The sequence below is a fragment of the Durio zibethinus genome, chromosome 22, assembly GCF_047325235.1.
Source record: "Durio zibethinus cultivar Kanyao isolate XHJ-2024 chromosome 22, ASM4732523v1, whole genome shotgun sequence".
Lineage (NCBI taxonomy): Eukaryota > Viridiplantae > Streptophyta > Magnoliopsida > Malvales > Malvaceae > Durio > Durio zibethinus.
Window position 1 is genome coordinate 5,815,762 of NC_143183.1, and position 25,629 is coordinate 5,841,390.

The 25,629-nt window shown below is 31.8% G+C and overlaps 2 protein-coding genes across 10 annotated transcripts in view; one reads left to right on the forward strand and one right to left on the reverse strand.

Moving 5' to 3' along the window:
• LOC111307863 (ENHANCER OF AG-4 protein 2-like) overlaps positions 1-25,629 on the reverse strand; it is a 59,864-nt gene that overhangs the window by 25,622 nt on the left and 8,613 nt on the right. For 2 of the 9 annotated variants that reach the window (XM_089751650.1, XM_022906162.2), the window contains 6 exons: positions 24,883-25,552; positions 24,310-24,805; positions 23,547-23,642; positions 23,346-23,439; positions 22,478-22,718; positions 16,863-17,231 (listed from right to left, as the gene is read on the reverse strand). In XM_089751650.1, coding sequence (XP_089607776.1) covers positions 23,369-23,439; positions 23,547-23,642; positions 24,310-24,805; positions 24,883-25,552 — 1,333 coding nt within the window. In that variant the 3' untranslated portion in view covers positions 16,863-17,231; positions 22,478-22,718; positions 23,346-23,368. Of the gene's footprint in view, positions 1-12,489; positions 13,859-16,862; positions 17,232-22,477; positions 22,719-23,345; positions 23,440-23,546; positions 23,643-24,309; positions 24,806-24,882; positions 25,553-25,629 lie in introns of those variants that run through there. The other 7 variants (XM_089751648.1, XM_089751647.1, XM_089751645.1 and 4 more) reach the window with 7 other exon arrangements.
• LOC111307060 (putative pumilio homolog 21) lies at positions 13,559-14,170 on the forward strand. The gene is made up of 2 exons (XM_089751461.1): positions 13,559-13,801; positions 13,892-14,170. Exons 1-2 carry the CDS (start codon positions 13,559-13,561, stop codon positions 14,168-14,170), a joined length of 522 nt encoding a protein of 173 aa, XP_089607587.1.

Below are 25,629 nucleotides of genomic sequence, written 5' to 3' on the forward strand. Positions count from 1 at the left end.
TCTCGCAAGCTCAACTTGATGGGTTAGACTTCAACATTTCATTTAGCTTTAACATTGCTGCTAATATAGCTAAAGCATTAGCCATCTGATTCTCTTCTAGAGTTAAATGATGAAATCAAATATTCTTAAATTTTTTGATCAATTATGATATATACTTTTGGCATAGAACTAACATTAAATCTCTAGTTTCTCATTCTTCTCACAATTGATATATGACCAGGCAGAGCTTTTATAAACTTTTAATGTATAGGCCTTCCTTTCAAGAGTAGCTTGAAGACCCATAACACATCCTTCATGTTCTGTCACATTGTTGGTGCAATCAAAGCTTAATTTTGTAGTCATTGAATAGTAACCTCCTTCTAAAGTATTAAAAAGTACTCCTATATCATACACCAAAACATTTGATGCACCATCAAAATAAATCTTCCATACATTTTAATTAGGCTCTTCTTTATCTATGTGCAATATAGACATTAAATTTTCATCTAAAAAATCAAATGTCACAAGCACATAATCTTTATGAGCGTTTTCTGTAATAAATTTAGCAATAGCACTTCCTTTAATTGCTTTTTAGGACACATACATGATGTCATATTTAGAAAGTAGCACTTGCCATCTTGTTATTCTTTTTAATAATGAAGGGTTTTCAAAGATGTACTTGATTAGATCCAACTTCGTAATAAGCCATGCGGTATGATTCAACATCCATTATCTGAGTTGATGAGTAGTCCAAGCTAGTGTATAACATATCTTTTCCAATGGTGAATATTTGAACTCGTAATCAGTGAACTTTTTAGTCAGGTAGTAAATGGCTTGTCTTTCCTTCTTGTCTCATCATGTTGCCCCAAAATGCATCCCATTGACTTTTCATGCACTATCAAATACAAGATGAGAGGTTTTCTAGGGACAAATGGCATTAATACTAGTGGGTTCGATAAGTACTCTTTTACTTTTTCAAATGCCATTTGACAATCTTCATCCCATTCTCCTGACCCATGTTTTCAAAGAATCTTGAATATGGGGTCACATTTGGCTGTAAGTTGATAAATGAAACAAGCAATATAATTCAATCTTCTTAGAAATTTTCTTACTTTTTTTTGCATGCGCAAAGGTGGTAGCTCTATGATGGCACGTATCTTATCTAGATTTACCTCGAGTCCTCTTTTACTAATGATAAATCTCAATAATTTTCTTAAGGTTACCCCAAAAGTGTATTTAATCAAATTGAGCTTAAGCTAAAATTTTTTTAATCTCTCAAATAACTTTTTGAGATTAGCCATATGATTTTTTTTTTCACAAGATTTAACAATCATATCATCAACATATACCTCTATTTCTTTGTACTTTATATCATGAAATAAAATTACCATGGCTCTTTGATAGTTTGCCCCAATATTTTTCAAATCGAAAGGGCATGACTTTATAGTAAAATGTTCCCCATAATGTCACAAAAGTAGTCTTTTTCATATCTTTTTGTGCCATCTTGATTTGATTGTAGCCTAAAAATCCATTCATGAATGAAAATAGGGAATGCCTAGCGGTATTATCCACTAAGGTGTCAATGTGGGGCAATGGGAAGTTATCTTTTAGACTTGCTTTGTTCAGATCTTGACAATCAATATACATCCTCACCTTGCCATCTTTCTTGGGTACTAGAACTATATTCACCCCAAATTCAAGATATTTAGCCACTTTTAAAAATCCCGTATCAAATTATTTTTTCACTTTTCTTTTATTTTCAACAACATTTCAGGCTTCATCCTCTTCAACTTCTATTTAATTGATTTGCACTTAGGTTTCAAAAGTAGCTTATGTACTACAATTTTGGTATCCAACCCTAGCATATCTTGGTATGACCAAGCAAATACATCTAAATATTCATGTAATAAATTTATTAGCTCTTACTTTATTGGTGATGGCATTGAAGTACCAATCTTAACCTCTTTCTTCATCATCTAAATTCACAACTTCAGTGACTTCTTGATAAGTAATGATTTGCTTCTCTTCTTGTTCCATTAATCTTAATAGTTTAAGGGATATAGCATGGTATTTCATATTCTCTTCATCATCAAGTTCACCAATATAAATAGAATTTTTAAAATCAAATCCTGAAATATTATCATGATGATCTTCACATTCATTATTTGGATACCTAAAAATAAGTAAAATGGATAAAATGTAGAGGGATGTATAGTAATGAAAGGAATTGAAATGAAAAAGGCAAAAGGAATGTAACCAATACGCTATGCTTGTCATTTATTTGAATGAAAATAAAGAAACAAACACACATAAAACACTTAATGCTTTTAACAAAAGCATTTAAATTAAGTTCAACACATTATTTTGAAGAAAATTTAAAAACAATAGAAAGCTCCTCAACATGTTAATTCTTCAGTTCTGCACCAAAAGGAGTAAAATACACCCATAACAACCTGAATCTTTGTCACTCACCATCTGTATTGAAAATTTAGTGAAGATATCCTTCAATGATAGTGTAGGTCCTTTTTCTATATTTTTTGCTACATTTGGATAGATATAGCTAGCTGAGATGAAAATCTCATAAAGGGGAAGAAAAGACAAGCCTTCAGTTTCTACCTTTTACCCTAAAAAATGAGCCAACCTTTTTTTTCTTTTCTCCTCTATGAACTTTATTCCTCCATTTCGAGTTGGTTTCTACCCCATATCAAATTGATCATCTTTTTTAGGTATCATCCATGGTCATTGCATCCCCTGTAAGTTAACCCATACTTGTTGTACTTTTTTTGCCATTTCTTTAAGGGCCATCTTGGAAGCTTTGGATAGACATGGAATAGGCACTTTTGGTCTTTTACCCACATAGGTTACATTAATGAATTCAAAGGATCTGAAAAAATATTTTGGGACTTCTTTAGCCATTTTAACATATAATGTAGTAGATAGATTAGTCACTAGCAGATCTTCTTCACCAGTAACAATGACCAGATTTTTATCGATTATAAATTTCACTTTCTGATGTAAAGTGAAAGGGATAGCTCATGCCATGTGAATCTATAGCTTCTTAAAAAATAACTATAGAAATGAGCGATTTCTATGACCTAGAAGACTATATCAAAAGTACATGGGCTGATTTAAATTGACAGCTCGATATCATTTATCATTTCACAATGAGACCGATCAAAAGCCCTAAATATCATATGACTCGTCTTCATGTAAAACATGTCAACTAGCAATTTAAATAGTGTAGTCATAGGCATGACATTCAAAAAAGATCCATTATCAATAAGCACTTTGGCCAGTGTGTGATCCTTGTATCTTATGGAAATATGTAAAGCCTTGGCATCGTCCTTACCACCAGGTAAAATCTCATCATCATTAAACGATATAAAATTTCCTACTATGATATTTTCCACTATATGATCAAGTATCTCCACAGATATATTATGAGCTATATAAGCTTCAAGTACTTTGAATAAGGCATTTCTATGAGGCTCAAAATTTAGCAACAATGAGAGCATAAAAATTTAAGCTGGTAAATAATTCAATTGCTTCACCACACTATGCTTAATAAGTTTTAAGAACTCACAAGCCTCTTTTTCTGTAATCAAATTCTTATATTTTTAATCTAAGACTGTGGTCAATTAAATCTCTTGATCATTTGATGGTCTATCTTCTTTTACTAAGCTCATTTCCCCTTTTTTTGTTTTTTTTTTCGTGCTTTCTAAAGTGTTTTTAAGGTATAGCACTACTTACTTCAAGTTACGCCCCCTACACTAGTTATATTTGTTGTATTTACATCACATGAGCATATTGAAAGGAACCATTATCCAAACCTTGTGATATAATATTACAATCATATTGCCAAGGGATTGCCTTATCAATTTTGTATAAAAATGGACTAAGGACCTCAATTGGCACTTTTGGCATAGTTGTACAAATTGGTTTATCAATTTTAACACTCAAATTTTCAACGTAAGAGATGGTGACAAGCTTAAAATTCATATGAATTGGCTTATCAACCTTAACACGTTGTTTTTTTTCATAAAAAAAGGTAACAAGCTCAAAATTCATTCGATAAGGCCTACTTTTGGATGAATCTCTTATCAAAAAATTCATTAAACTTTTTTCATGTTTTTTTTTCATGTTCCTCGTAAAATTTGATCAGGTAAGAATCCATCATCATTTGCAATTACTGTCTAAAGGTTTCACAATCCTGAAACAAATGACCAATCACCCCCATATGAAATTCACAAATGTGATCAAGATTATATGTAAAATTCTCATTATCTAAATTTTCAGGTATTAGGCGAATCATATTAGCTTTCACTAATATAGCAAATATTTGATCCATAAAGGTTCTGATCTCATTTGCTTTTCTTTTGATGTTTCAAGTTGTCTTGCTACTTAAAGCATTTATTGACCTCTCACTATGATTGGATAATGGATTGGCCTCCACACTTGGTCCGATCTTTATTGTGAAATTGAAAATTCCATTATCAATAAAGCTTTGCACCTTACATTTGAAAGTTGTACAATTTTTAAAAAAGTGGCCCTAAATCCCATAATGACAATCACAGAAAGCTTTAGGATCATACCACTTCAAATATAAAGGTTTGAAAGGCTCTATGGGTTGTTGGGCCACCAAGTGTTTCTAAAATAAAAAGCTCTATGGGTTATCGGGCCAACAATTGTTTTTAAAATAAATGAGGGAATAGTTTCATGTAAGTCATAGGAATTGGATCAAATTGTTGTTGCTCTTGATTATTTCAAAATTCCCTTCGATTAAAGTCTATGGTGTTTAACTGAAGGAAAAGTCATAGTGGAGGTACTTAGGGACAAACATTTATTTAAAAGGTAGGTATCCAGATTTACATTGATTAGTAATGATATGGGTTTTGGAAAATGTTGGAAATGGTTGGGTAAGAAGGTTGGTATATAGGATATGAGTGGTAGGAGTAAAAAATCTTGGTTTTGACTTTTCGATGGTGACAGCTTGCACTTCTACTTCTTTCTTCTTAGGTGATCCTTCTTTCTTTGATCTTGAAATATCACCCCCTTTAATCTTTCTATTCTTAATGGCATTTTTTATTATCTCACCCGTAATCACGATATCAGTAAAGTTTTTTATGGCATGACCAATGAACCTATCATAGTACGGGGCTCAAAAGGAATTGATGAACAGAATAATTATTTTTTTCTCGGTGAAAAAAGGCTGAACATGGACAACAACATCTTGCCCTCTCTGAGCATATTTTTTAATGTTTTCATTAGCCTTCTTTTTCATGTTTTGCAAGAACAGTCTATCTAAAACCATGTTTGTGACATGCTTTTATTAAGTAATAAATTTTTTGACTAGATCTTTCCATGAATGAATACGACTCTGGTCTAATTGAATACACCATTTGATAGCTAATCCGATAAGACTATTCTAAAAATAATGGATAAGCAACTTGTCATTGTCTGTATGCCTGATCATTTTTCGACAAAACATGGTGATATATGTTAGAGGGCATTTGGTTCCATCATATTTTTAAATTTTTATACTTTAAACTTTGGTGAAATTACCATATCTTGAACCAAACTGAGTTCACTGGTTTCAATTATGTTAAAAATATTTACACCTTTAATAGCTCACAGTCTTTTTTTCAAAAGATCTAATTTTTACTGCACCTTTATATTCTCAAATTATTTGGACGTGCCTTTCTTTAGCTTCTATTGTTCTCTTATATGATCAAAATCTAGGACTATAATGGGCTCAACATGACTTACCCCAATGTTTAGACCAATGTATCCTTGACTCTATGGTTAAATTATGAAGGGAGGTAATGTGGCTACTTTTCAGGCTGTGTTATTTATGGATGCATTTGATGAGAGGTTTGAGTATAGGGTAGAGTAAACCCTGATGGATACAATGGATACTCCCTGACACTAGTATTTTCTTAGGCTTGAGCCTCTTTCTCGGTGGTTACTTATTTAGTTACCTTTTTCTCTTGGTCATTTTCTTTATCATCTCTATCATTGTAGCCATTTCTGTTCGAGTCTCTTCTTGAGACCTAGTCATTTGTTCTATCAACTCTTGTTGAGACCTAATCATCTGCTCCTGTATATCAAACTGAATTTTCTTCATCCTTTCCATTCTAGATGCTTGCTTATTTTCATGATTCTAACTTATGAACGAGTGTTATAATGATGACGATTGGTTTGATCTATATTTTCTAATGGCCTAACTATTCTTACACCTGATCAAGTTAAAGGAAATTCTTTGAGATTGTTTATTTCGAGGCCTTTTTCTTTTAGTCATGATGTATTTTTTTTTAAGATTTAGCATTAAATGAAACACATGTATGATGCATGAAAAAATGAATACAAAGGATGTGCTTGTTATATATCTAATAGTTGCAAAAGATTTTAAGTCTAAACTCGAACTATCACATCATAATGTCACATTATAATATGAAATTTTTTTTAAAAAGCACCTTACATGCTTGTACTACTCATGAGTACTATTTAGAAAATTAGTCAAGTGTTGGCTATGTTGTACTGGGTAAATTTCTTCTTTTATTTTTTTAGCTTCTTTGGCCATGTCTCTTACTTTAAAACTAACTTCTTTTATCTGTCTACCAAGTGAGTGGCTTGAGATTCTTTCAGCAAACATTTTTTCTTCTAATACTATGCTTTATGTTCAAATTGATCTCGTTCTTTTCTCAAAACTTGAATGGCTTCACATCGATAGAACATTTGCTATTTCAAGTTATCTACGAGACCTTACAGTATCTTTTTTTCTTTCATAGACTAACTAAGGTCTTATTCCTTAGACAACAAATTAGACCGAAGCTATTTTGCATTCTTTCTAAATTCTTCAAGCTCTGTGGTCATTAAAGTGATAGATTTATGCCAACTTTAAAAAATCTCTTGTTGTTCTCTTTCAAGCCTTTGGGATTTTGCTTCACTTTATCAATCTTATCTTTTTACTCATTAATCTCATGTTGAAGCTTTTTTTTCAAGCTTTCATATTTCGTTTTCTTCTTTAAATTTACATTTCATAATATTTTTATCTTCAAGGACCTCTTTATGATAGGCCTCTTCTTGATGGCATTATCTTCCTTCTTTGGAAGCAACTTTGCTTTTGATGTGTTACCTCTTTCATATCAGATATTCAAGTGTGGTTTTGTTTATATACCTCCCCACAATCTACTCTTTAAGTCTATTTCCATTCTTCGATAATCTCTTTCACCTTTTTCAAAAATTTTGGTTTCTCGAAAGAGAACTTTAATTCTCAAAGGCCATGAGTCATCAGAACGATTACTCTGATCCCAATTATCGATGAAACATTGTTGGAGCATAACTTATACCTTATCACGGTCCTAAGAGTGGAACGCATGGTTTGTCACCACACTTGTACAACATGACTTCCCGTGGCATCCATGAAGCTCTTCATGTAATTTGAACACTGGTAAGATTTTATAAAATCAATACCCATTCTTCTTTGGAATTTGATTTTGGCCACTCAACAATGCAGCATGCTTCAATTGGCCTAATTTTATTACTATAAATAGGATTAAATTTACCTATAAAATGCTGAAAATGACCTTTTACCCAAATATAGGGTAATTGTGTACACCCTATGAAATGCTCTCTTCTTCTTCAATAGTGATTCAATGATCTAAAAGTTTTTACCAATATAGAAGGAACATGATTGATTTTGTTATCCATCTACTCAAAGAATTCAATTACTGATAACTCAATGTGCCTTAGGACCTTTGGAAAAATAATCAAGCCATAAATTGCTAAAGCGATCATTCTCATGCCTCGTTCATCCTTTAAGTGTTTGACGATGTAATCACTTAAGATTTCCCATGAGATGTAATCACTTTTGCCTTTTGTTGGATATATAAGTTCACATTCTAAGTAAGAACCTCTATCATACTAGCAAGTTTCTTTCAAGATCCAAGTTTTTGACCTCGCCAATAGATTAAAAAAATGCAACCATAGCAATGTAGTGTACTCTTCGATCATCGGAGTCACATCTATCTTATTGAATATGAAACATCTATAAGCAGGATCCCAAAACTGAACTAGAGCTCTTATCAACTAATTTTTTGTAGGCACCTTAAAAAGAGTGAAACAATATAACCATATTTTTTCTTGATAACCATTTTCCTATGAGTTATTACACGACACCAAATCTTGACCAACTCAGAGATGTCATTTTATTGAAGTCCCTATTTGATTTCTTCAAGCAAAATTTCCTATTTAGATTCTTTTAGATAGTTTCCCATTCTACTTTAAACTTTTAAAGATAGAGTTATCACCATATTAGTCTCTTCATACACATAGGTTTCGAAGCTAAGAACATCATGATGGTGTTTTCATAGCAAGATTGAAAATCTTTTTATTGATATTGGCACAATGACAATCATATCCCATATGCAAATATTTATGATGATGCATGATCTTGAAACAAAATGAGAGCAAAACACAATAGGGTTAGTAATCATATTAAAATAAATATTCCCTTATGTGTCCTAATTTAAGGTACAATCTATAAAAATGGTATGGCATTATCTAAGGCTTTCTTTTTAAGGTTCACTGTATACAAGGTTTGGTAATAAACACAGGCTAAAAAGGTTCCTAAATTGATCCTCATTGTCATCCACTCTGAACTAGTAAGTCCCTTGATCCTCACCCATAATGAGCTATCGACGAAAAGGGTTCAACTTGAGTGAAAGTATTTCACTAGCCCAAATAGAGACAGTATAATCTCACAAAAGCGTAAGTATGCTACTTCCTCCTAAAAAGGGATAGATTTGGGAACTCAGGTATAGAGCTCATACATGAATGTAAATGTGCATGTATGTGTGGGAATGTAACCATTATTAATCAAAATAAAATCAACAATATATTTGGCAACAATATAAGACAAAGAAAATAACATAATAAAACTAAATGAATCCATCAAATTTTTACTTTTTTTTCTTTATTTTTATTCTAAGACGAGATAAGAAATTAAAATTAAATATTGAAAGACCATAAAATCAAAGTTTGGATGACACATGTTTAATTTTTGGCTTGACTCTCTAGCACCTCTAGTGGAATCGCCAAGCTATCATAATGATTTTTCGTCTAAGGGAACTCGATCACTAAATTTGGTGAAAATTTACAAAGTCGTTATCAATCTTTTTATAGGGTGTGATTAGCCATCCAAAAATATCATCTTTTAATAAAAATCTTAAAATTAATAAAAATTTACTAAAAGAAGTTTAAATCTGTGAAATCATAGTACGATCCAAGAGTATGGTTACAAGACAAGAATGTATTAGCACCCTCACATCACCCGTTCAAAGAACAGTACCAATTAAACATGTATAATCCTTTAGTTTTGATGACATTGTCTTTTTTATATTTAAATTTAATTTCCTAAAATTTATTTATAAAAAAAATTTGTTGTTATGAAATTAGTATTATTATTTTTATCGTATTTTATAAATTCTTCAACACTTTGGTAAAATTTATAAAAACTTTTTTTAAAAAATTTCTGGAATATTGATCATTCACAAAATTCTCAAAATTTTGTCATAAGATATTTTCTTTATTTATTTAAACTAATTTTAGGATTATCCCAACTTTTTGAAGAAATCTCAAAATTTTATTAAACTAAATTTAAAATGATCTCAACTCTTCGACTAAATTCTAAAAATTTTAAACAAATTTTAAGATCATCTCAACTTTCTAACAAGATTTTAATTAAAATCATTTTTTATTTATGATAATTACAAGATTAAATTAAATATTTAATTAATTTTTCTTGTTTTCTGTCATTGTTATAATTTTTCCTTATCATTTAAATAAACCTTTATTTAGTAAAAAATATTTTTTTGTTTTTTGTTTTAAATTATCCCAACTCTTTGGTGAAATCTAAAAATATTTTTTTAATAATTAAGAGATTTATTTAAAGAATTATTTTTATTTTTATTTTTATCAATTAAATAAATATTTATTTAGAAAAATAGTTTTTATATTATCTTGACTCACTGGCAAAATCTAAAAATATAAATCTTTTACTTGCAATAATTGAGAAAAATTTACCTTTTTTAATTTTCTTTTAAAAATTATATTTTTAGAATATTGATTCAAATAATATATTATTATTAATTTTTTATTTTTATTATGTAACAAAATAATTTCTTGAATTATCCTAACATTTTAGTGAAATTCAAGAAATATTTTGCTTATAAAAAAACTCAATTCAAAAAAATTTTATTTTTTTAAAATTTAAATATTTTATAATTATACTTTTTAAGATTTTATTTATTTTTATTTTAATAAACCTACCATTTATTTATTTTTTATTTTACCATTATTTATTTATTTCTAAAAACATAAATGAATAAATAAATAAATAATAATAATATCATATAATAAATAATAAAATGAAATAAGATAAAAATAAAATAAAATGAAAGTAAAACCAAAAAAGAAAAAGGCAAACTCATCACAAAGTCGAGTTGTCAGGCAGTCCACGCACATCCTACGCAAATCAGGTGCGTGTCAATGCCTTAAAATGACACCATTTTACTCAGCCTATAAAAGAACCATTTTTTATTTTTTCTTTCTTCTCTCTTTCTCTTTACCCCCAAAGCCTTTCTTTCTAAAAGCTTTTTCCGTTCACCGATCACCGTTATTTTCAATTTTCAACAAGTGGTTGTCATGCACCAGTGGCTGAAAATTTCAACCGGTGCAAAAAAATTTTTAAAATTTCAAATTTTGGCTTATTTCCAAATTTCGCTGGATTTTTTAGATTCTACTCGTCGAAAAAATCAAACTTTTTTAGTTTTTGATTACCTAAAAAATTTCAAAAAAAAAATTTTTAATTCCTAAAATGATATTTTTGATCTTTTAAATATCTTTTTTCTAAAATAGAATTTAACAAAAAAATTTTAAAAAGCTCAAATAAAAAATTTTTGTTTTGAAAAATTTTTTGGTTTTGTAAAAAAAAATTTGACTTTGCTGTTGGTTCGTCCTTTGGGAAGACTAAGTTGGTTTTTTTTTTAACCTAGAAGCTGCCCAAGAAAATGTCCTCCTTTGGTTTTTTTTTTTTTTTTTTTGGTAGTGTTCTTTGCTTTTTTTCTTTCACAAGCAATCTCCTTAAGTTTTCTATGTTTCTCTTTTGGCTCAATTTTATAGAGCATTTTTTAGTCTTCAAATTTCAAATAATCTAGGATTCAGAAAGATTTTCATGGCTCCTTAATTCATGCTACAAAATTAAGTTATGGCGAAGGAGAATAAAATCACTCTAGCAGCTTGATTTTAGTTGCCAGAGTTGAAACCAATTTTTTTTTAACTTTTTTTTTATTATTTTTTTGTGGATAAAATATGTATCTACATATATATATGTCTCACTTAAATTATTAATGAACACTAAACATATATGAGTCACAATAATGGATCTTAACATATAATTTAGAAGGTACTAATTAATAACATATAATATATTCTATCTTTTTTTTCTAAGACGTATTTTATCATGCTTATTAATATATAGGCAAACAATATACTAATAAAAGCATGATATGAGTATAAAACTATAAAATAATAATATTATTATGACAATATTATTCTTTTAATAATAACATAATTTACAATTAATTGTTGAATTACTAATTACTCACAATTATTTTGATTTTTTTTAACAATTCAAAAGTGAAATAAAAAAGTATGAATAAGTTAATCATTAAATATTTTATTAAAACAAGAAAATTAAATATACTTTTAAAATAATAAAGATAAAATTTTGAGATTAGAAATTTGATATTTTTTTTTATAGTTTAAATATTATCTGTCAGATGAAAAAAATTACAACGACATGTGATAGAGATTTAAAGTAAAAATAAAAGTAAAAATTATATGAAGAAAGGAGTTGATGTAAACTAAATCTCCTTTTCGCTTTCTTTAAATAATCTAAACTTCGATCTCCTTGTACTAAAAAAATAAAAAAGAAAAAATATATTTGGTATTTGGTTCTTAAATCTTGTTGATAAAGTTGGAAAGTTAATTTGATTTTTATTAAATTCATTTGATAGTGATTTAAAATTTATAATAAATCTATCGATTTTAAGAATTTACAAATAATAATTATTAGATATAATAAATAAATAAATAAATATAAATGTGATTGGAATATCTCTTAAATAATAATACATAAATTTAATTTATAAAACATAAAAAATAATAAAATTAACATTTTTTTATTAGAGCACCAATTTAAGTGCATTTAATATAAGCATATATACATGTTAGAGGGGGTTGCATAATTTGTAGGGCCAAGAACCCTCGGGTTACTATTACCAGCCACACCTGGTGAGTTAATGAAATTTGACAGGTCATTTTTTTTAATGGCAGGATTTAAAACCCAGATTTCATTCTTGAGGATGGTGACGAAATCTTTGGTAAACAAGTATTCAGCTCTCTTTCTAAAATACCACTAATCCTAGTTCTAAAAGAACTTGTAATCTTGAACCAACCCATTATTTGATACAACCCAAACTTGAATTCCTGCATACAAACTAGGAACAATTTCAAGTATTATAAATAGGAAAGTTTTACTTGTTAGCTCCTCCATGGAGTTTCCTTCTCTCTGCTTCTTCATTTCCTCTCTTCTTTTTCTCGTTTATCTTGTTTCTAGTTCTCTAAGTATTTCCATGGAGAACTATGCTGATCCTAAAAGACCCAACTCAAGGGCTTCCATGGATTCTACTTCTCTTAAAACCCTTCAGTTTTCTTTTGGAAATCTTCGTTTAAAGAATGGCGAGTTTGCTATTGATAGTGTCTCGACTACTACTCCTCAGGTCAACAGGGTTTCTTCGTCGTTGCCTTTGAATGGTTCTTTGACAGGCGTCTTTCCTGGTTCTGGATTGAGCAACCATATGACCCTAAATAGTGTGGGTTATCAAACCTATGGTTTTGCTGAAAACCCGACGGGGAAAACATTGAATACCGCGAATGGTTTTGGAGCACCATACCTGTATATCTGACATCACGAGACAGAAAGATTCCATGATCAATAATGTCAACTTGTTCAATGGTTTTTCTAATGGAAACCCTCGCCTTCCTTCTCATCCCGAAGAACTTCCACAGAAAGAAATCTTTTGGGCAATGGTTTCAACATCAGTACAGCGAATTCTAGTGATGTCTGGAATCAACAAAAGATAAATGGCATTGTGCCATCGCCAGGTAATTGGATTATTACTTTGGCCATGAGTGAATATGGCTCCAAAAAATTGCAGGATCTGTTGTTGAAGGACCCGAAATTAAAAGCCTGATATTTAAAGAGGTTATTGAGTACATATTCCAGTTGATGACCAACCAATATGGACGCTATCTATTTAAGAAGCTGATTGAGTTAGAAGACGAAAATCAGCTGCGGATGATTATGGAGAAACTAATATTCTCTTGTGGATACATCTTCGATGCATCAATTGATAGATAAGGCAGTTATTCAATTAACAAGCTGATCAAAGTGCTTGAGAAGTCACCATTGGTTACTGAGGTTGTGAAAGCTTTGTGCAACAAATTCTGGGAACTGATGGTCAATATAACAGGACAATATGTGATACTGGAGTGCCTAGACGTTGTTGATTCTCAGAAGAATGACTTGCTCTACGTTGAAGCCATCGATAAATGTCTCAAACTGGCCACACATGAGAGAGGATGTGTATCCTTGAACAATTTCACCTTCCGCATCAAAGGTCCTCGAAGAGATCAACTTCTCAACTTGATCTATGATCATGTGGTGTACCTGGCACAAGATCCTGCAGGCAACTTTGTTGTGCAATGCGTCCTGGGATTCCAAAATCCTGCCATCATCGACAAAATCTGCTCAAAACTGAAAGGTTAATATGTAAAACTATCCATGCAGAAAGGAGGAAGTCATGTAGTGGAGAAGTGCTTGAGATCATCAGGGATGGATCATGTGGTACATGAATTTCTTCAGAGCAATCAACTTTTTCAAGTTGCCAAAGATCGATATGGAAACTATGTTCTCCAAACTGCTTTAAGAGAGACAAAGAAAAGGGGTAGTCCAGTTTATGAAGGTCTTCTTGTGAAACTTCAGAAACATCTGAAGTCTCTGCAGCATGGATATGGAAGAAACATCCTCCCTTTGACGACAGCCACAGTCCAGTTCAACAAAGCGTGATCAAGCCTCATCACATCTTCTTTTCATTGCAAGTAAATTGCATACAATATGTTATATGTTCAATGATTCTTGGTGCTTCTATTTCTTTTTTTTTTTTTTTGGTACATTTTAGCATGGAAAGAGCTCTTGAGTGTAGCATCAACTGTTAGATATGTAATCCCTGGTTTTGACTCGTTTTGTTGTCAAAGGCAATGAAACTTCCGTATATAGGTTTAATGAATTAAGTTTCCATATAATCTGTTTTGTTCTGTGTATGAAACTTCTGTATATAATTTAAGTTTCCATAAAATTCTCAAGCTTTTCAGGAAACAAAAAAAAAAAAAAAAAACGAAAAAGAAAACCAAATAGATGTATTAATCCGAAAATAAAGGGATCATAGATGACCGATGAGATGCCAAATGTGTAGAGGAAACTAGGAAAGAGTCGGAAGTCATGAATCCTCGCTGTTCTTTTACTTTTCTTGATTCATTTTTTCTTTCTTGTCTTTTCTTCCTTAGTAATTTTAAGTAGATATTACAAACTATGTTTTATATTGTGTTTATTTCATGTCAAACATAAATATAAAACATGAAATTTATCGCATTAAATTTGTGTTGATACTCTAAACACAAAGTATATATTTTTTGTCAAATCTTTATATAATTTTTTCAAAATTTTAAATTATATTATTTTTGTAAATTTTTTGGTATTACTATTTAAAATTATCAAGCTAGTTTTAGAAAAGAGTAAACTATAGAATATTTCCTAAAACCAAATCTTTGAGAAGTTCAACTCAATACTCTTTATCACTTATCTTTTAGAATAATCGCCTAATAGTGTAGGACCAAAATAAATGCAACTCTTTGTGATTTGAGTTACATTCTGTTATTGGGAGGCAGCAAAAAACCCCAACCAAATTCTCCAGTCATATATCCTGCAGCTGCACTATTGCAACTTGCAAGCTTCCCTCTAATTTCTAATTTCAATTCAAGAAGGGAATCAATTTCGAAACCTAAATGACTCAAAAAGTGATCAAAATTCAAATCCTGGATACTAAGAAAAATTATAGATAGGCCAACAACAACAAACATATATTTAGATACATTATGTAATGAAACAAACATATCTGATTCTGATAACTAGGAAGCCATGCCATTGATTAACTGCTGCTGTTTGGCTTGATAAAAATTGCATGAAAAAACCGCGCACACTGATAGGTGTTTTGGTCCATGACTCCATGGATCTTCTGGGTGAGCAGCTCTAATACTCAATTTACAGAAAACTACTTACATTATCTGTGAAACCGTATAAATCTTGGGAAAATTTAAATGCACCCCCTTTTTTCTCTATATATCTCCTTTTGTTACAAAATTTTTTATATATAAAATTACTTACAAGTTTTATAACTTTTAAAAATCCATTTTCAAAAAGTTATAATACTTTTTGAAAATATACTTTCAAACAATCATAACACATTTCAAAAATGCACTTTTGAGGGTGTTGGAGTAAAATTTTATGAAAAATTATAAAAAAGAAAATTTTGTTAAAATTATTTATAAATAAATGTAATAAAAAATTATTGTTAAAAAAATTATAAATTTTAAAATTAATAAAAAAATTATTTTTACTATTTTCATCTTAGAAAAAATATAATATCTTATGAAACCTAACTAAATTAAAAATAAAATAACAAACACAATTTTTTATAAATTTAAATTTTATTATTTTCATTAAATATTTTTTATCAATTATTAAAATTTTACAATTATTTTAATTAAACTTAATTCTTTGGAAAAATCTTCCTATCTATCTACTTATCACATGAATTTCTTCTATTAACATATTAAATTTAATGAAATTGTCAAATATTTAATAATATTACTTATATAATTTTAAAACATTTTATCTCTTTATATGTTAATCAAATTTTATAGTTTCGTAACATCAAAAAATAAAATATTTAATTAAGATCTCATTATATTTTATTATTTATTTTAAATTAAAATAATAAAACTAATTTTTTATTAATTTTAAAATTTATAATTTTTTTAATAACAACATTTTTATTACACTAGTTTATAAATAATTTTAATAAAATTCTTTTATTTTTGCAATTTTTTATAAAATTTCACTTTTTCACTCTATAAAATGCATTTTCAGAGAAATGTTATGACATTTCATAAATGAAAAATATCTAAAAACTTGAAAAAAAAAAGTACTTAAATAATTTCACTAACAAATAATTAAAAAAAATTAGAGAGAAAAAAAAGTTGGGTGCATTTAGTAGCTCCCTAACATTTCACTTCTATTATTTTCTACGAAACCCTGGCTTTTATAGCTACCTCATGCCAGTGAAACACTCAACACTTTTCATCAATATTCAGAGATCTATCATCATCATTCTCATTTATATAAGTAATCCTTCCAATATTAATTGGAAAACTATATGACCACTTTTAGATCTAACAATTTAAAATACCACACGACACAACATAAATACACAAATTATGAGATCTAATCATATTCCCCACTCAACCAGCAGTACAAACAGGGGACTCAGATTGATGAACAGCATACTTACGCAAATATCAAGGAGGTTCCACCAGAAACAATTTATCAAAAATCAGTTCAATAGATTATTAGGTACAAAAGCCTATGATTCCGGAAACCAGCGTAAAGAGAGACAAAGAAAATAAAACGAAAAAGGAAGACATAAACTAATAGCATTGTATAATATCTACTATATATATCAGCTACCTCAGAAAACAAAACTCATAGTAGTATGCAACAGTTTATATGAAATATACAAAATAGTACATGATTCCTTATAAACAGGTGAGTTTTATCAAAAACTTTTGAAGTGTTCTCTAACTACCTACACTTTGACAGAAACATCCTTGTGAGAACCATTCCTATCATTAAAAAAATTTCCAAGCATTGCCTTGGCTCAAGAATCCATGTCAAATATTTACCTCAACATTTTGCAGTAGTTTGCTCTGCTTTGGACCTGTCAACATCGGTGGATATCCAAGTTGCAACACCAGAAATCGAGATATTTCAAGTTAAAATGATTTGCCAAAACCTGTAGCATACATGTAATGACCATATTATTCTCAATTGAATTCTCTACATAGCATAGACTATGTTGGTAAAGTTAATACAGCTTACTTTTCAACTACGGTCAATAATTGAAAATAATAATTATTACAAAGTCCTATTACCCCAAGCTAAAAAGCAGAGGGATCAAGATAAATACCAGCCAGCTTATCAACAATCATTCACATTGATACCAAATAAAAAAATAAAAATAAAAAAAAGAACAGGCCCTAACCAAACAAAAAGGAAGAAGGTAATCATTCTTCATTGTCGATCAAGCGCACATAACAAAGGCTAAAAGGTGTAGAATACACATAGCCACAAGTAAATTGTTAAATTCATGGTAGCAAGCTCACTCCTCTCTCTTTTTCTATTCTACCTCAACCTCCTAAGCTTTGCCATCTATCACCTCAATTTTTTAAAAGGTTTTAGAAAATCACCTTGCCATTATGAGCAAATAAAATAATTGAGTTCCCTATTTAGTTAGTCACTACATTAAAAAAGCCAGGTTAAAAGACTTCACTTAACATGGCTAAGCAATACTTCAACCAAAAAAGGCCACGTCATAAGTCATTAGAAGATGTGCTACAAGGATTTTATCACTTCTAAATTTGGGGAGGGAGGTACAGGTGATTCAATGAGCAACATTACAGTTCAATAGTCTACTTGCAATAAGCCTCTTATCCTCGCATCATGGTACAACTTTGGAACTGGATCCTCCAGAAAAGCCACAGGTAAACATGAGGTTAAGAGAATGATTAATGACAGCCAAAGAGATTGAAGCTTTAAACAGGAATAAGGCTCCAGGGCAGTAGGCGTGGGTGGAGGGAGAGACTCTTTTAATCCGTAGAAAATATGGAACAAATTAGGGATGAAAACGAATCGGGTCAAGATAAATTTTTGCTCACCCCATCTCCTAGAAAATTATATCCCAACTCCAATCCAACCCGACATCGGGTTATTTGTTTTATACCCGATTCCAACCTAACACATATATGTATAACCACCTGCATCCAATCGGAATTAATTTAATGATTTTAATTTATTATTGTATTATAAAAATATTATTTTTTAAATAAATTATATCTTAATTATATAAATATAATATTTTTATTAAATTAATATTTTAAATTAAGATATTAAATAATAATTTTATTAATATATACATATATAAATCTAAAATTAAATAAATAATAAAATATCTATTTTATACATATCCTGAGATGGCTCGGGACGGAGTACCCTAAAACTCACCTCCAATACCTCCCCAACTTCTTTTAAAAAAAACCCAACCCGCCTCTGACGCAACTCCCGATTTCAAAATAACCACCCCTATTGGATTGGGGTGGATCAAATCGTGTCAGTATAGGTTGTTTTACCATCACCAAACAAACCATAAGGTAATAAGATATATTAGTACTCAAAGCAACACCTAGATGTTGCATTTTCTCTAGTTCCAACACACAAAGTGACCCAGAATGAATTCTAAGACTATTTCCCAACTTGAAAATCCAACTATTGGCTTCCAGTATGACTACTCGTTTATAATCCACTAAAACTAAAACCTTGTACATCCAGGGAACTATCTCCTGCATGTACCATAGATATCATTGATAACATTATCTAAGCAAAATTACAGAATACCTTCATTTTGTCTTAGAAATACATGAAATCTTAATTACCAAGTGATTTCCTCATTGACTCATAGCTATAGGTGGGCCATTTAATATAAAGATAGAAAGGGAACACTGACCTCCAAATTGAGTGCGCATAGAGCCACAGAAAGACACTACAAGAATAAACAATTATCAACCAAGCATAAAATGATTCTTAGAAACAAATTTGTTTCAACGAGTAGAATAAGAGATTCGAACATCAGATAAGGAAGTGGTTATTAAGTCTTTTATGATAGTTTGCACTGAGATATAGTACATTTTGTTTTATTTAATTCTTTTAGTTTTGTAGTTCAGCAAGTAGAGTGACAGCTAACAGCAGCTTATCTCAAAGAGGTTTTGAGCTTTTGAGTTTCCCCTACCTCGCAATCAGATGGAGAAAGAATCTATAGAATAATATGGGCTAAGGGTGATTTACTAGGCACCAGGTTTACTGAAAATTTAAGAAGTCAAGAATCTTATTTTAGGTCTTTTATGTTATCAGATTTCTTTTTGTGATTAGTCTATCACATTCCCAGCAAGTTCTAAACATATAACCACCCTGGATTTGCCTGCTTAAACCTCACATGATTTTCTTTGAGACCCTAATCAACATTCAAATTCTAGCTAAAGGTTAAATTCACTGTTCATGTTACTCGTCACCAGCAATGTTCAAAGTACCAAGCACTCTACAACTTTTAGAGTACATGATCCAAATCTAATTCACCATATTTCTTTGGACATATTAAAGCCCCATTGTTCACTACCCTTTCACCCATAGTTAACTCCAAACTTTTGACCTCTAAATATTCCTCCCTGACCATACTAGATCACATTGCTCTACATTCCTACATTGAATCTTCCCTCTTATATATTTTAGAACTACTGTACCATGTCCAGCAAACATTTTATATGATACTTCTGAGTAGACAATCTAAGATAAAATTTTAAAGAATGCATAAACGGTATGAAAAAATTCATACACCAATTTTCCCCCACCTCATCTTTAGAACTATGACACCTCAATTTCCACTTAAATCCCTAACATTAGGTGAGGTTTTCTATCTTCAAAAGGGAGTAACACCCCCACTTCATGAAATTTTAGCACCAGAAGAATCAACGAGCTCAGATTTTTTTTTTTTGGGGGGGGGGTTTGGTGGCGGGAAAGCAAAGCTGATTTTCATTTAATGAAATAGCAGTACAAAAGGTAGCCGATACAAGGACTGCAAAGCAGCAAAAAAGAGAATGAGCAGCAGAGACAACCTGTAATAGCCACCAACATGCAACTCAGATTAACTAAACATCAACATTAAACTGTTAATCTATTGATGCCAGACTTAGCAAGACCAACAGCTTAAAATTTTGTTCTATCAAATTAGACACGTATTAGCATGGTATTACTATACCTCTATTCGAAATATCTGTAAAAATTTTGCATAACATGAAAGTCCAGAAACTGCAATAAATGTAAAATATTCTATAATCAATTCCTCAATGGTCTAAATGAAAGATTAATACTACACTGTTCAAAAAGACTTGAGATAAACTTTGCTGCTTACAACAGCAGTAAAACCTCAAGGAACTCAAGCTGCGAAGACACAGACAGTTCATTGTTATGCAGGATAAACAACCCAAGTCACCCTTCTGGTTGCACCTGCCAATATGCTCTATGTAAACCCTCCCTCTGCCCCTACTGCCAGCCCATCACACCCAACAATGATACTAGTAACAGAGAGACAGAAGAAAGAAAAACTTGAGAAAAAGATCAATATGAAAACTTATCAGTAGCAATTCTCAAAATCTGATTCTTTTGCATAATATTCTGTACAAGAGTCATTTGAAGAAGCCCTTGTTCAAAGGAGATTAGAAAAAACAAATTTTTGCAATGGACAAACCAGAAACAATAATTATGCCACACATTTTTGAATTAGTTACAACCAATAAACTACATTTCAGTGTCTAGAAATTGGTCCACAGGTTAATTGCAACAAAAATTAGCTGGATTGTTTAATTATATTTTCAAAAATAGAACCAGACTAATCGTCTTGATTCATGTTTCTTTCCTAATTCCATTTTAAAAATAAATAGTCAAAAGCTAGGATTCAGCATTAATAGCTTTCAATGGCTACACCCTAAGGTAAGCTATAATGTTAAAATCTAGCTCATCAACTACTTAGCAAGAAGGGACTCGGTTGATGTATTGCAGACAAACCTCAAGTATTTCCAAAAAATCTATGTCAAGATACACTCCATATAGAATCTATCTATCTAAACCATCCCCATCTGGATAAACATCGCATAAAAAGCAACCACCAACTCAGACAGCAAGTAAATCTACAAGTTTACATGTCTCCTATGGCAATGTGGGAACAAACAGCATAAGGTCCTTTTACTGCAAGAATCCAACTAAGCACTCCTGCTAAATAGCTGTCACAGTCTCTAGACTTGGAAGGCATAGATCCCAAATCCCTCAATCCAGCTGTCAAAGTCTCAAGACTTAAAAGGAATAAATCCCACGTCACATAAAAGAAGAAAATGACTCATCTGATCTCCATCTCAAAAAGTGAGGACATTGAAGATGCATGCACCTCAGCAAAAACTAGGAACGTCTTACTCCCTTTGTTCCATTCTATTAGTCCCATTTTCCCTTTTTAGATGTCCCAAAACTATATCCTCATTTCATTCTTCAGCACCTAATACAATTTACTTTTTCTACCATTTATATTAACCTTCACCTTTTTGGCATTAAAAATCATTGAACATAAATACTATAAAAAAAAAGTTTAAATAAAAAACACCAACAGTCAAAAGTCTTTTTGATTCTCCATACCAAAATCAAACATGTTCAAAGAAAATAAGACAGATATAGTGGAACTATTCTCAAAACTATATCAATTCACCCCAAAATTTTGATGATTAACGAACCTAAGTGAAGAGAAACGAATGCTAAAACCACTAAAAACATAAAGTAGACAGTTCAGGACCTGATGCCCAATTTATCAGCATTTAGGATCACCTCAAGTTACAAGGAGAATGCCTAAAACATCCAGCAAACGGCCAGTCACAATATCTGCTTAAATCATCTCTGCTTAAAAGTTTTATATGCATAGTTGCTTAAAGCATCTCTGCCTCTCTTCACTAAATAAAGGAGGAAAGGCGAAATCTGGAAGTGGATTTAGTGCCTATACAAGTTCACCCTTCTTCCAAAAGAATGTAAACTTCGATGATTGACAGGTGTAGCAATGAACCACAGTTGTTTCTGAACAACAAATCAGTAATGCCACAGCTATGTTTAGATACAATTGTGGTTCCTATAGATCAACAGAAGATAATCACTAAACATGCACCTCAATTGAATGTAGGCAGCACTGAGGGGAATGTAGCTCAAAAATAAAGGGAAACCCAGCATCACACATAATTAACTCAACACAAAGCACTTAACAATTTTTTAATAAGAGAATCAATAAAAATTCCTTAAAAACAACTAAGTCGACCAGAGTTCAAATTTGTAACAGGAAATAAATTTCTTTTAACTTTGTACTCAGTATAATTACAGAAGATAAGAAACAGATGTACTAACCAAGTCAGAAATATGGGCCTACACTCAGAAGCAAATGTTCCCGGGATACATTTGTCAGGAAAAATTACAATATAGACAATCCTGCCAAGAGTTTCCACAAGTTATCAACGCTGCTTTCATGTCATAGTTGTATTTTGTCCACAGATTGAACCACCACAAGTTATCAACACTGCTTTCATGTCGTAGTTGTATTTTGTCCACAGATTGAACCACCCTTCCATGCAAATTTTCTCGCAGCCAACTACAAAAACATCAATCAATGGAAGAAACTAAGCAAGAACTGATAAATAAGTGGAAAAGACAGGGAGAGAGAGTCTTGAATTCAGCATCTTTCTTCTATCCTGGAAGAATAAACTTTCCCTATTTTTATAGCAGAAAATGGCAATGAAAGAAGAAGTTGTAAACTTAAGCAAGAAGATTTACATGTGAGCAAGCAAATAAAATAACAAAAACTCTATTCTTGAAACAAAAGAGGCACAAATTTTCAACTTCAGGTTATACTAAATGGTAGTTGGAAAATATTATTTGTACCACTCACAAATTTTTGTACACCTTGACATGGCATGTAATTAATGCTTTGATTGTAATATCTCATTTATGAATTAGTGGACTTACCAATGAATTGATAGACCCCACATTTAATTATCCAATAATTATATACCATGTCAGAGAGTAAAAAAAATTTCGGAGAAAATTGGTGGGACAAGTAGCATGACTCATGTTAGTTTACCAGCAAAATCAACAAAAAAAGATTAACAAATAACACAACACAAATTCTCACTTTCACTTCAATAACAAAGATGAAATGTTTCTATTCATGTCCAGACTGAGATTCATTAACAAATAAGTATGAAACTGTACTAAGTACCTAATGAGACTATTTCCTCATTCTCAAGCTGGTCTCCAACAATTAATGGCAGACATGTCTGGCCGACATGGCAACATTTGTGAAGCACCATGACCTGAAGGATACAACCATGAAGTCATTCTCTGGTTTAATCGGTGATTGATTATTTAACAGCAAAAGAAGGAAATTACAAACCAAGACAGGAATTAAAAATTGCAATACCTGAATTTGGAGCACCAGCTGGTAAATTAGTGGTGGGAGTAATCGGAAAACCCATATTATTTGAAGGTGGTCTTTCAACATGTGGTCTAAAGTAACCTGCCAAAGAATTAACATAAGTGTCATCAAAAGGTAGAGACTATGGCTCAATTTTTCAACAAAGAGTATAGGGGGACCATAGATGCATCTTATCAACACTTTAAGGCCACAAGGCAAGAAAGAGGAAGCTCTGAACATGAAATATGAATGAATAAGTACAAATCAACAGAACAATTCACATACTTGTTCATGGACTTAAGGCCATGAGCTCTTAAAAGAGTTAAATACAGGTAAAGGCTCATCAAAAGTAAAAACTTAGCCATGACAACAGTTCGAAGCAAGATAATAAGTAGATACTACCAGAGCGTGCTACAGATTGCAATGAAAATTTTCATATACTGCATAAGGCAGGCATTCTTTTCATATTTATATGATCAACATGTTCTATTGTTTTTGGATTTTTCTCCTTTAGTTCAGTAGAGCATCCATAACAACAACATGCAACACTTGAAATCACTAAAGTTAGATTGCCACCACCAGCATAGAAGGGCATATGTTTAATTTGCAGGTAACAACAATATGATCAGGTCAAAAACAGAAATTATTGCCCCTAAACATCCACCTTTAATCATGCAAGCTTCATGAGAATTTGGAATACAAATTTCATTAAAGTAAATTTACAATGAATGAAGCCCAAAATTTAATTGAAGGACAGGATAATGCACACCTTCCTGCACAAACAATGGACCAGCAGGTGATGGATTTCTTCCCGCTATCCACCCACCACATTGATTATCAGTGTTATATTCTCCTGCAGGCATTCTCCACTGTTCATCAGCAATAAATGGCCTCCGACCATCATGTTGCGATAGCAGTGAGTATTGAGGAGGATATGAATGCTGAGGATGTGGTGGCATGGCAGGCTTTGTGAATGAGAAATGGCTAGATGAAGTTTGCGGCAGACTAGGGGGTAAAGGTCTTTGCACAAAGGCTGTATTACCAGGTTGAAACTGTTGATTTGGTTGAGAGGATTGGGCATTTAAGTACATTTCATTATGTCCATATTCCAATTGCCTCGAAGAATTATATCCAGAAGGCTCTCTGGAATTGCAGACTCCTGTTGCAAAGCAAGATGATTGCTGTGGAAACAATTCACTTTTCACAGCAGCATCATTATGGCCCCCATGAGGTGTGTTTCCAGCCATTTGAACTATCTGATTACCCTGCATACAAAGGCATAGTATAAATAAAAAGCACCAAATACTGAGTAGCAAGCCAAGAAAACTCCCAGGACTCTTACATTCGGTGTGCCTCGGAATTCATGTGGTACAAGTGGTTGATATGCCAACTGAGGTGAAGACTGTACTGATGACTGGGGTGGTAGCATGGGTTGAGATAACAGTGGAGGTTGAGTTGGCAATGGTGGTTGAGGTATGAAGGCTGGAGGAGGGCATGAAGGTGGAGCAGGAGGAGGTGGTGGTTGTGTTGGCAGAGGTGGAGGAGGTGGAGGTGGTGATGGAGATGATGGAGGTGGGGGTGGGGGTGGGGGTGGGGGTGGGGGTGGTGAAGGTGGCAAAGGTGGTGGGGGTGGAGGAGAATCTGGGGGCAATGGTGGGGAACCCTCTGGTATAGGAGGGAATTCATTGGCACTATTTGAAGCCAGTTCCAAAACCCTATCAGTGCCCTGCTGCTGCAAGTCCATTACGAGACCATTTGTGAATGATGGTCGGTCATCCTTCGGGTGTCCAGAAACATCTTCCATTTCAAGCTCACCGTCCACATCTTCTAAGATGCAATGACGCCTGTCAGTTGGAGTAACTGTACATGTTTCCAACTCTCCTAAAGCATGAGCTGGTTCTAGCGGTGATGCATCAGGAGATTCTCTGCACGGACTGCTTGAAAGATCTTCTTCGTCTTCATCTTCAAATGCATTACAAGATAAAAAGCCAGGCAGCTGAAATGTAGCATTACTGGTTACAAGAACCAACAAAATTGATGTCAGAAAGTTGATGTTCTTCTCAAATGACAAATACTAGAAACTGGAGGA